Here is a 12,446-nt window from a genome sequence, read left to right as displayed (position 1 = left end):
CTACATATTACTATAATGTATAAATGTGATGAGTATGTATGTTCTCCACAGGCTCAGAAATAGATGGAGTTCGATTAAGTCTCGCGTATGGATCTGGACTGCCCAATAATCCAACACTGGACACGTGTGCATGTTGAAATTCTGGTAGTTTTGACATTATTTGACATTCATTTTTATTTTCTGTTTTATTTATTTTTTTATTTACTTTTTAGTCTCAGCAGACGCTGGTACGTATTTATTATTTACGGGCCTTAGCCAAGTAAATAATCTATATATATATATATATAAATGAATTGCTGTCCGTTAGTCCTGCTAAAACTCGAGAACGGCTGGACCGATTTGGCTAATTTTGATCTTGAATTATTTGTGGAAGTCCAGAGAAGGTTTAAAAGGTAAATAAATATGAAAATGCTCGGAATTAAATAAAAATAACAATTTTGTTTTTCCTTTGATGTGTCTCCCGTCGGACGGATTCCTTTTGTTTGTTTTAAGTTTATTTTATACAAAATCATAGGTCTTTTATTTATCGATTGCCTCCATTAACGATGCTTTTAGGCACTACAAGCACCGGTCACCGTCCTGGTCGAACCCGACGCTTGCGACGAAGGGCTCGACGAGCGAATTAACCCTCAGACACAGCCCACTAAGTTTCTCGCCGGATCTTCTCAGTGGGTCGCGTATCCGATCCGGTGGTAGATTCTGCGAAGCACTGCTCTTGCTAGGATCAGTGTTAGCAACTCTCCGGTTTGAGCCCCGTGAGCTAACCTACACACGCTAGGGTAAGCTGACATAGCCTCTCAAGGCTATCAACATAGGTAGGTAAAAAAATTCGCTTGAGGCACTACGAAGTCTGTCGGGTCAGCTAGTAAGGAATAAATATTTATAATGTCCGTTAGTTGAGTTTTCGTCTATTTCTAAGAACTTACGAATAGATCTACATGTATTTAATATAGTAGTTAATTATATAGTATTTAAGATCTACATGTACTTTTGTAGTTGCATGTAAGTGTTGGATTTCAGATCAATTAGCTTCAGGCTGTGGTGGAGGTACTTAGGGACAACGCCTGTGGTGGAAATGACTATTGAGACTATGTAAACTTTTTCCTGGTTCCATATTCTAGTAACTTCTTTTTTCAGGTCTATATATTTGTGAATTTTTTCTATTATTGTTTTATTATTATTATTATTTTATTCCGAAATTGTGGTTATTGTTTTTATTTAATTCCGGTATTTTATATAAATAAATTCTTCGAGATTGTCCTAGCCATTCGTCCTGCGTAGGTTGGTAGCGATCGGATTAAGCTGTCACCTAGCAAAGCGGGCCCGGTTCGACTTGTAGGTTTATATAAACGAAATCATAGTCGCGGACAGCCAGTCGGTACACCACCGAGATGAAAGGCGTCGGTGACCGATCGAAAGGCCGTTACGTAAAACTGGAAGCAGACGACGCAAGTCGAAAAAGTTTTACTTTTACTTTTTGGCCAGTCTCTCGATTCGTTGCCCGCAATTGATGAATGAACTTTTTCATGTTACGCGAATGATTGTGATGTTTGTTCAGTCTTAAGATCACGTTTTGATGTTTTTTGTTTTTTGTTTTTTTGTTTGTCGAGTCGAAAAGAAAACGAAACTTTTTCAGGTTTGTCAATGCCAATGCGGGAGGTTAAGAGAAAACATTTATTTACTCGAAAAAACAATTCTTTTTTTTTGTATTTTTTTTTCTTTTAATTCAATATAAATCAAAAAGTATTAAAGCGTCAATTATAATTTTATTAATATTAGTATGGGCTTGCTTTTGGACTTGATTAACAATGTTAAAAAAAAATCAATTTTCATGTGTTTTACTTTTTAATATACAATAATATTATAATATTCGCTTTACTGATTGGATTGCCTTCTTAGTATGAATGCTACGTACCTAAACGGACAGATATTTTTGGTATAAACAAAGGAACTGCCACTGTACGTGGTACACACGCGTTTGACTAACACGGAGCAGAAGATAGGTTTAAAAAAATGGATACGTATCTACTTTGTGAAATGCATCACATCAATTCGGTTATCTTAATAATCCCGCTTCATTGTAACATCACAAGAATATTTAACGAATAATACCGCGAAAATATAAAAATCCACACGAGAACGACAAGTTCCAAAATCAAATATAATGTTTCATTTTAAATTTAACATTATTTATGGCCAGACCGTTTGTTTAATGTTACAAAATATAAAAAAAAAATCACATGAGAATGACAGGTTCCAAAATCAAATATAATGTTTCATTTTAAATTTAACATTATTTATGACCAGACCGTTTGTTTAATGTTACTGTAGTTCAAATTAAAATTTCATAGTTTAAATATTAGACTGTAAAAAAATTAAATTGAGTTATGAAGTTTACAACAATGCAATTACGACTTCCTTTCGAGATTCCGTGTACATTTGAAATTACAAAAAAAAAAAAAAACATAATTCTTAAACTAAAATAATGAAACTTCGTTCTCTTTTCACCAGGCTTTCCCACGGCACGACTCACGCAACCGATCCAATTGGAGTCGAGTTGAACTAATTTCTAGGTGCGCGTGCGCCCGCGAGATCGCTAATAACTGCTTCGCTAGGGCTGCCACTGCTTTTTAAATTTAATCAACAAAACTGCAACAATATAATGGTAGTTTATCAACATTATTTAACAATATTTTGGACTTTATTTTTTATTACTTAGATGGTTTCATTAGCTCACGGCTAATCTGGTTTTAAGTGGTTACCGGGGCCCGTAGAGATTATCAACAATGTAAATGCCGCCACCCAGTTTGAGACGCGAGATTTAATTCTCAGTTTTATAGTAAAGTAATTTTACCAATACATAAAACCACATTGGCATTTAAAAACGTCATTAAAATTAATGCTATTTACATAGAAAAGAAACGTTTAAATACGATTTTTATTTAGTAACCGGTGTTTCGGAAAGGATTAATTTTATTTAAAAACTGTAATAATGCTATAATCTTTATGTCTTCTTAAAGGAGGTAAAGTCAATTTAGATTTAATTAAAACGTTGCACGTTTACTTCCTCTTAATCTCGGTTAAAAGAAATCCTATATCGAACCGGCTGTAGTTTTAGTTTACAAACATTTTGTTAATAACGCCTAATGAACTAAATATTTTAATGGTGTAATACAGAAAATGTATATATAAATTCCATCTGAGAATATACTATGCTGGTATAATGGAAATATCACATGGAGCTGAGACATCCTCTCATTCTGATTCTGTATGTGAGTGTTAATCGATCGAGAATATTGCGTGAGACTGTTTAAAACACGAGCTGACATTGTCTTTGTGGGGGACGCGGCTTGATTAAACAGAAACTAGACGATGGTTTTTTTTTTGATAACGCCATCTTGTTGTGTCTTTAAAGCGGTTAGTTGCCCTCAATTAAGAAAAATAGTATTGTTATTCGCCAATAGATGTTGGGAAGAGTTGATTATTGAAAACACGAATAAAACATTTTCTGAAAATAAATCGTAGCTAGATCGATTTATCGCCCCCGAAATCCCTTGTATACTAAATTTTATGAAAATCGTTGGAGCCGTTTCTGAGATTCAGATTATATATATTAATATACAAGAATTGCTGGTTTAAAGGTATAAGATAAGATAAAATATAGCTGTAAGAAGGTGTATTATCAATTTAAAATTGGGTATTTAAGTGATTACCGTTACAATTTCAGCGTTCTCTGGTTCTCGTCAAACTCGTCGAATAGGACGTATGAACTAGCCCGTAGACAAAATCCACTGAGTTTCTCGCCGGATCTTCTCTGTGGGTTGCGATTCCGATTCGGCGGTAAATTCAGCGGAGCACTGCTCTTGCTTCAGTCTGGTTTTTTTTATTGCTTAGATGGGTGAACGAGCTCACAGCCCACCTGGTGTTAAGTGGTTACTGAAGCCCATAGACATCTACAATGTAAATACGCCACCCAGCTTGAGATATAAGTTCTAAGGTCTCAGTATAGTTACAGCGGCATGCCCCACCCTTCACGGTAGAAATAGGCGGGATAGTGGTACCTACCCGTGCGGACTCACAAGAGCTCCTACCACCGGTAAAAAAGAAGTGTTAGCAATTCTGTCAGGTAGAGCACGTGAGCTCACCTACCGGTCTTTGAGTGGTGAGAAAGATAGGATTAAACTTTTATTTATTTAGGAAACAAACAGTACGAAACAAATATATAATATACTAGCGACCCGCCCTCGCTTCGCTTCGGAAACATTAAAACACACATGAAACCAAAAAAAAAAATTAAAAAAAATTAAAAAAAGTAGCCTATGTTCATCAGGGACAATGTCGGCTTCTAATGGAAAAAGAATTTTTCAAATCGGTCCAGTAGTTTCGGAGCCTATTCGAAACAAACAAACAAACAAATCTTTCCTCTTTATAATATTAGTATAGATTAAAAATAGGGAAAATCAGAACCAAACAATAGAAAATTAATAAAGAAAAAAGTAATTTAAGCTTACAACAAAAAAAAAGCAACACAATACACACATATATACATTCAGTTCTATTTTATGTGTATACAAGTGTATATATATATATTAAAACTTAATAATACACATGATACACACAATTATAAGAAGTTAATTGATATATCAAGGCCAGCATCCCTGAGCTATAACAACACTGTGAAGTACATACACATCAAAGAATTGATTAATCACAATCGTCTCCGAAGACTCATCACTACAAAGATGGCAAGTCGTTTGTAACATTGTAGCGAACTTGAAACAATTAAAAAGAGATACTATTTCACTATTATGTCTTTAAAAGGTACTAGAGGTCATGCAGTAGTCGAAATTCGACTATAATTAATTGGAATTGTACGTTTGTACACTATTATGATTGTATTTTAAATTTCTATAATCACAAATTTCACCAAGACTACACTATAAAAAATAATAACAAAGACAAAACCATATTCTATTCTCAATTTGACAACAGACGTCAAGATCAAAAGTTTGACAATAAATAGTATGCATGCGTGTGTGCGTCAAATACATGGTATGTAGTGTGTGTAATGTTTTTTTTATTGATTTAATGTATCTTTTATGCATTCTTTTAAAAAAAGATTAGCATTGTGCACTTCTTCTCTATATTCTCTATAAGTGTGGAAAATTTCATACTCCTCCGTCCGCGCAATTTTCTTAAAAAGGGATACAAAGTTTTTGCTTCACGTATTAATATATAGATATCAATTCGGAACGGTCTCCCGGATCAAGGTTTATGGGTTTTATTTTTGCATATACAATTTATGTTATTTAAGTAAGCCGATATGGAATTTTTGAATTTTATTAATGTTTCCGGAGTATATAATGCCGCTGATCATGTATAAGTCATAGCTTTGTTACGACGGTTCAGTGACGTCACGAATAACATAATTATTAAGTTGAAACTTGACGTTTTCCACCAATCCCGCAAGCAGGTACCAATTTTTCTAATGAAATACGTACTAAGCCCATATTCACGAATGTCTTCCATGATGAAGGAATAACATCATGTAATAGAACTCACAAGAGGTCCTACCACCAGTAATTACGCAAATTATAATTTTGCGGGTTTCATTTTTATTACACGATGCTATTCCTTCATCGTGGAAGTCAATCGTGAACATTTGTACCACCGCCCTGCCTGTTTCTGCTATGAAGCAGTAATGCGTTTCGGATTGAAAGGTGAGACAGTTGTCGTACTATTAAACTCAGACTTAAAACTCATATCCCAAAATTTGAGTTAACTTTTACGCTATCGAGTACGTTAAAAAACTCGCACTAAGCACAAAGTTGTATATTTACGCCAGAAGTTCCCCAGAGATGCAATCCCCCGGGTAACCTTCAATAAAAACATCGTATTTTTATTATACCCTTGACAAGGGTTTGCGTAACACCAATGTGTCACGACACGTCGGTTGAGAACCGCTGCCTTAATCTACGGACATCACAACATTAGCATTCCCATAATCTAATACTAAGATGTGAGTTAGAAGATTTAATTATCACTACATAGTATAAAACAATGTCGCTTTCTCTGTCCCTATATCCCTATGTATGCTTAAATCTGTAAAACTACGCAACGGATTTTGATGCGGTTTTTTTTAATAGATAGAGTGATTGAAGAGGAAGTTTTATATCTAGGTACATTCATTAAATGCGAATCGAACGAATCTTCCGAAGCGAAGCGAGGGCGGGTCGCTAGTATTATAGTTATAGTATATTTGTTGTCCTACACTTGAGCTCGAAATACGCCTGTAAAAACATATTATTATCAGCTTGGTATTTTTAATCTTGTTCATAAAATAAAATATTCAACAAAGCGTTTATCTTTTCTTGTTCGTTCAATAAATTAGATTCACTGTTAATATCGGCAGAAAACAATGCTACAGCTTAATAATATTTTAAGTAGGCCTCTTGTAGCAAAGGATCATTACCCAACAGTATTCTAGTAATATTTTTTCTATTAGTACTACAACTTCTGAAGATACAATCATCATTGATTCATAAACTTAACGTGTTAAATTTCTATCTAGAAATCACTGTCCCTTCAAAAAAGCTCAGCCAGAAATAACAGAGCATTAACAGAGCTTCGCAGAACTTAGATGTGAAAATAATAAATATTCTTCGTTCATTTGAAAGCGTCGCGTCGCGATAAGCTTCCGTCGAACTCTGCATCGGAATATTTCCCACAGTTATCGAGTGCTCGTGCTACTCCCATCGGAAACAGTGATCGCTTCGCGTTACATGAATAATAAATGTGTTTATTTAAAGATGCCGCTAATAGCTAATGAATATTATAACAGAAAATATTATCTAAATTAAAATATTAATTAGTTGAAAAAGGAAAACGCAAATAAATTACAGCGCGCCGTATTTAATGTAAATGTTATCGTGATTCAATCTTAATTGTTTCGAGCTACTTAAACTCTAGTATTTGTGTCGTACAAGCTCTGACGGTAACCCTATTCCGTTGCAAGAATCATTGAAATTCGAAGAGAGTAACATTTCCTACCATTTTTGTGCGCCTGGTATTTTCAGTACGTCAGCCTTAAATATCATACCGGATCGTTTTTCTATGTTGGCGTGTGTGGGCGGACTAATGTCTGCCTCTTGCTAAGCGGTTATCAGCATTCAAGCGAGTTATAAAACAAGAGTTAAGCTATGCCAACTTAGATTGCATACCCGGGAAAACCTTTCACACTTGTGTGCAAACTATGTGAGTTTAGCTGCGTAAAGTAGACGACATATTTGAAATTAAGAAATGAAGACCTGTTGCTGTGTGAGTTAAGTTAATCTTCTCGCAATTCACCCGGCACGCACCCTTGGCGCGTTATACCTATAAACCTAACTATTGTACTTACTTGTTTTTTTCTTAGCTGTTGTTATACATGTAAAAAATCTAATTTTTCTATTAGAGTTAGCTAAAGTTTCTCTATATAAGCCTCGCTCTATAGCTTAGCTTTTGTTCTGCAACCGACTTAAAATTCCATAAGTTCATTGCTACCTTATACATTGAGAAATCTCAATTGCATTAAAATTATATTATTGTAAACGTGAAACTCACGGAAAAGGTAGTATTTATAGTATTGTATGTTATCAAATAAAAAAGGAATCCACATGTCCACGAGTGCTCTGTCAAAAGTAACCGACTATGATGACGTGATCAAATAGCAAATGCGTACGCGGAACACAAATGCATCGGTGTTTTTAAGATTTGGTGCTGGTGAAAGATGTTCCGAATCTCATGGACATAATTTCGAACCAACTGACTCATGCATGTTCAGCTTAATGACAAGGAAAGGTTCTGCTTCAAGTGAATGTTACATTACTTTGGAGACATTGCTAGGAAAGACGTAGGCAATTTCGGAAAACATGGTCTCAGGCTAACTGGAAAGAAATACAGCAGCGAGAAAGACGATTAAATGAAGTGAAAATGATACTATTAATACTAGCTCGCATAATCTTTTGTTTTTTTCCCTTTTATTTGGGAGAACTAGGTAACGCTCCACGCAGTATGTACTGGTTTTCAGAGATAATGGATGTTACAACGTAGATGCCGCCGGCGTCACCTACCTTGAGACCTAATATGAAGTTGAAGCCTTCGTTTCATTGCATATAGTTTTAGATAGAAAGCATTACTGATGGCCCGAAAGCTCTTCTAGTTTCGCCAGAACAGGTGTGTGACCGCGGACTCAGAGAGGAGGGGTAGGGTTTGCTAAGAGCTACCCGAGCACCTCCGAAGGAGACCTAACAGCTCAAAGATAGTTGCTTCGCGAATATATCTAATATCGGATCGGAGTCGCGACCCGCTGAGCGACCTGCGGGGTCATGTATGGGTTAGGTAGGTATTCATTTAACGGTTGGGCAAAAACGGCAAATCTGTATGAGCTTGCAAACTTTTATTATATAAAAAGCGTGAAAATATGCAACTTAATCTGGTGTTTTACTTATCAGTGAAGGTGTTATCTGTAACGAGAATTTCTGCTGCCTGTAGGGTCTGTATTCCGGTAGGGCTCTTATCGCCTTTCAAGACCCACTACGCGCGTATTTTTGTGTGGAGACCAGTGTGCTTAGTGCGAGTTTTTAACGTTTTCGATAGCGTAAAAGTTATCTCAAAATTGTATTGAGTTGGAACGTTTGCCTTCGTTTGGGGCTAGGGACGCTGTTCGAAATGCATACAAATTTGAGTTCACTTTTACGCTATAGAGAACGTTAAAAAACTCGCACTAAGCACACTGATTGTTTTGTTGAAATACATTATTTTTTCCCTCTATTCAACATATAAATGTACATTATTATTTTATTTTTATGGCTGTTCTGTTTGGATGTTAAAATATCTAGCATACGCAGTATTTTTTAATATACACTTAACTGCAGATAGGCCTTGGACCCACTCGGTTTGCGGTTACTGGCCATTCTTGGACACGGTCACAGCCAAGTTATAAACTATCGCTAACGTTGCTTGAACTAGCGAAATATAGATTAAATAGAACTTAAACAAAAATCCATTAGCAATAATGTTCTGATCAATTTGATGGCGACACGATAGCCCCTACTGTTTGTTATCTGAAATTTCGTCATCCTATTGATGACAGCATTTCCACGTTCTTTCGAAAGATGAATTGTGCGATAGTGTGATAGGCTAATGAGGAGTAAGCTGCAGCATGACTTCATTACGAAATTAATGTGCGTAGCATGAAAACGGACACCGTGAGAACAGACATTTAGGTACAAAGAAATTATCTTGATTATTTAACGATAACTGGCTTCGTTCTCATTATTCATAACAGACATGAGTGCAGCGCGCGATTATGCACTTTAAAATCGTGAGGCCTAATGAAGGATATCGCTTGAGTTCCAGGTACAGTTCGTTAGCGGTTGATTGTATGAAAATGATTCATTAAAACTGAAGCCGAGTTAATTGAGTAAAATGAAATCCGCCTAATTGACGTTTAAATATTAACGGGAAGAGATAATGTGTGTTCTTTAAATAAGTTTTAGGTTATCAATTTTGTAGTGATTTTGATAGTTGGGTTATTTAAAGAGATTTGAGGTTCTAATTTTAAGGTACATTCCGGATTTCCTCCTCGCAATCATTCATAGAAACAAAATAGGTTATTGAAAACATATTTATTAAGTTTCAAAGTACTTACCTAAGCTAAATTATATGATTTTTAAAAGCATTCATAATCAATTTAACGATTAATATCACAGCGGTAACTTAGGTGCTACACTAAACTAAGAAACAATTTAAATGCTTTACCGACGTGGAAAATGTTGAAGTTGTCTTCGATCAGGCTAGTAGTAGAATTTAAAAAGAACAAATTTATTTCAAAAAAAGAACCTTACTTTATTCGTATTAATTAAAAAAAATATTAAAAAAAAAACTTCAACAAGCAAGCGATGAAAACAATCAAACAACACACTTCGGTTCTAGGAACGTTTTTAAAACAATAAAACAAAAAGGAAATAATAGTCTATGGTATATCACGCACAGTGCGAGGCATGGGAGATCATGAGGAGCAGCAGCAAAGGCAGTAGCGGTCACCAGGGTCGCCACATCGACTGGGCGGAGTCAGTTTCGGAGGCGGGGCTGTGCGGCGGGGAAGGCGGCGCGTACGCACGTTTCGCGACCTGCGCTTCCGCATCCACCGGACCTTCGTTCGGTCTCTTCATGACTCTCTCCGGAGAATGCATCCTCTGGACGGGCATCAGACCCTGATGTGTCTGAGGCGCAGGAGCTATGGGCTGCAGAGGCGTCGGTCTTGCAACACCATTCGGCGCTATTGGCTGAGGCTGCACAACTTGTGAATTTTCCAATCTCCTTATGCAGTTGCTTAAATGTTGCAGGAGTCTCGCTCCTGCTTGAGGATCGACCGGTCCCTGCCGCTGCATCGCATTGGCAGCCAACGTTGCGTTTGCAATAAATTGAGACACTTCCGTAGCGCACTGAGTAAAACCGGCACGAAAACGTTCCGTGTAAGACATTTCAGGTTTCACAACTAGCTGTCCGCGTTGCTTTAGATTGTGTAGGTGCCTCACTGTGAGTTCCAAGATGTCAGCTTTTTCCAACTTTGAGACGTTCTCCCCTTCTGCTTGTAGAGCTGTGACCATTAGGTCCTTTAATTCGTCGAGGCAGCGGTTGATGCGGGCTCGTCTTTTCCTTTCAAGCATCGGTTTCATCACTTTTCTGTACTGATACGTCCTGGATACGGGTTCTTCATCAGGCTGTTCGTGTGGAGGATGAAAGACGCCGTGCGACGGCGACATACTCCGTACGGGTAGTATCATTTGGGTTGCGCGCGCGGCTGTCTGAGAGCGAATGGCGCGCGCGCCGCCCGCCGCTTTGCTTTTATGCGCCCTGCACCGATTGTGGCAAAACGCCCGTGATAAAACTAGGGGTGCGAAGCTTACTTTTAAATTAAAAAAATATATGATATAAATTTATTTAATTTACTATTTTTTGCTGTTTAAAGTGGATTTTATTGAGGAAAATCAAAGAGCACTGTATTAGTTTAGCATTTAAGATATGTTTTAAAAACAAGAAAATAAAAATTGTACCTATTCCCGAGGAGTTCGTTTTTCGGTTCTCCTCAGGGCGTAAGTTACATTAAAGATTCTTTCAAATCAAAATATCAAAATGTTTTATATGTATTAAATTTTATTAATCTGTACTCGTGTTATGAAAAAGTAATTTCTGTTGGTTTTAAAATGACGATGCATTGCAATTTGCATTTTTGTGATTTTTACTTCCCCTTTGTATTACTTAGTACCTACATAATTTTAGGAGTTATAATGGGCTAAACTGCAATGAATATAATAATAACACATCAGCTAAAATGATCCGGACTGTTTGATATGAATTAACATATTTCATCAGAGTATTCATTTAGATAAAATCCTGCTTACTAAATATAATAATTAGCAGTAATGTTTATAAATTTTCAAATCACCATTTAATTTCGTTACAAAGTTCACTGACAGTAAAGAGACGTGCTAAATAAAATTCTCAGCGACATAAAATCGATTTTGTAGAACGTTAGTTGCTTGGCGATACAAGGCCAGCTGTTCGAACTAATCCGGGGAGGGTCTTGGCTGATGTCACCTGGTACGCACGGGTTCCCACGCGCTCCCTACACCTAGACGCAAGACAAGACGCTTCCCCTACGCTTCGTCAACAATGACGTCATATACAGTACACTTCATAAAGTAACAGTGACATTAGAAGCTATAGTATAGTATTTCGTACATTACTAAGACAATATTTTGATTATAGGAAATCATTGAATAGTTTTTAAGTTTTACATTTTAAATCTAATTCAGCTTTAACGTTTTCAATTGAACTTGCTACTTTTGTGGATAATATGTTTAAAATCAACAAAAAAGATTTTATTAGATTTCCGAAACAAACTAAATGTTTGTTACTTATTTTATTCATAAAAGTAAAACGAATTACACTGTTTTAGTGACGTATGAATGTGTTAACATCATCCGTCGTGGTTATTATAAAAATTGTTTTAAACGTATTTTATCTTGCGAAAAAACTGTATGTAGGTAATGCAATGAAAACCAACAATACTCACTCGTACACATAACATCAAGTAAAATTTAAGAATACATTAAATCTTATATATTATATATACGCTCTATTTGATGAGTCTAATTTTAATGACGCTGTTTTTTTTATTTATTTTTTTATTTTCATCAATATTAATAACTTAAAGCTTAGCAAAAATGTTTAATTTACCTAAGTCATATTCATCAAGATGGAGTTTTTATACTCGTATATAGATTTATTTTAAACATTCAATTAAATTTTCATATCCCACAGAGAATATTTAAACGAATCTTCTTAAGCGTTGTTGACAGCCCTAGGCTCTAGGCGGGCCGCACACAAGACCTCGTCGC

The 12,446-nt window shown here is 36.0% G+C and overlaps 1 protein-coding gene across 1 annotated transcript; it reads right to left on the bottom strand.

The window, feature by feature from the left end:
• Nucleotides 1–9,653: 9,653 nt before the first annotated feature.
• On the bottom strand, nt 9,654–10,881 carry LOC114242359 (enhancer of split mbeta protein). Its single transcript, XM_028173484.2, has one exon. It carries the CDS (start codon nt 10,827–10,829, stop codon nt 10,083–10,085), a length of 747 nt encoding a protein of 248 aa, XP_028029285.2. The 5' UTR covers nt 10,830–10,881; the 3' UTR covers nt 9,654–10,082.
• Between the last annotated feature and the right edge of the window lie 1,565 nt (nt 10,882–12,446).

The sequence above is a fragment of the Bombyx mandarina genome, chromosome 03 (assembly GCF_030267445.1).
Source record: "Bombyx mandarina strain Sakado chromosome 03, ASM3026744v2".
Lineage (NCBI taxonomy): Eukaryota > Metazoa > Arthropoda > Insecta > Lepidoptera > Bombycidae > Bombyx > Bombyx mandarina.
The sequence above is the reverse complement of the archived record's forward strand: the minus strand, read 5'-3'. Positions and strand labels throughout refer to the sequence as shown.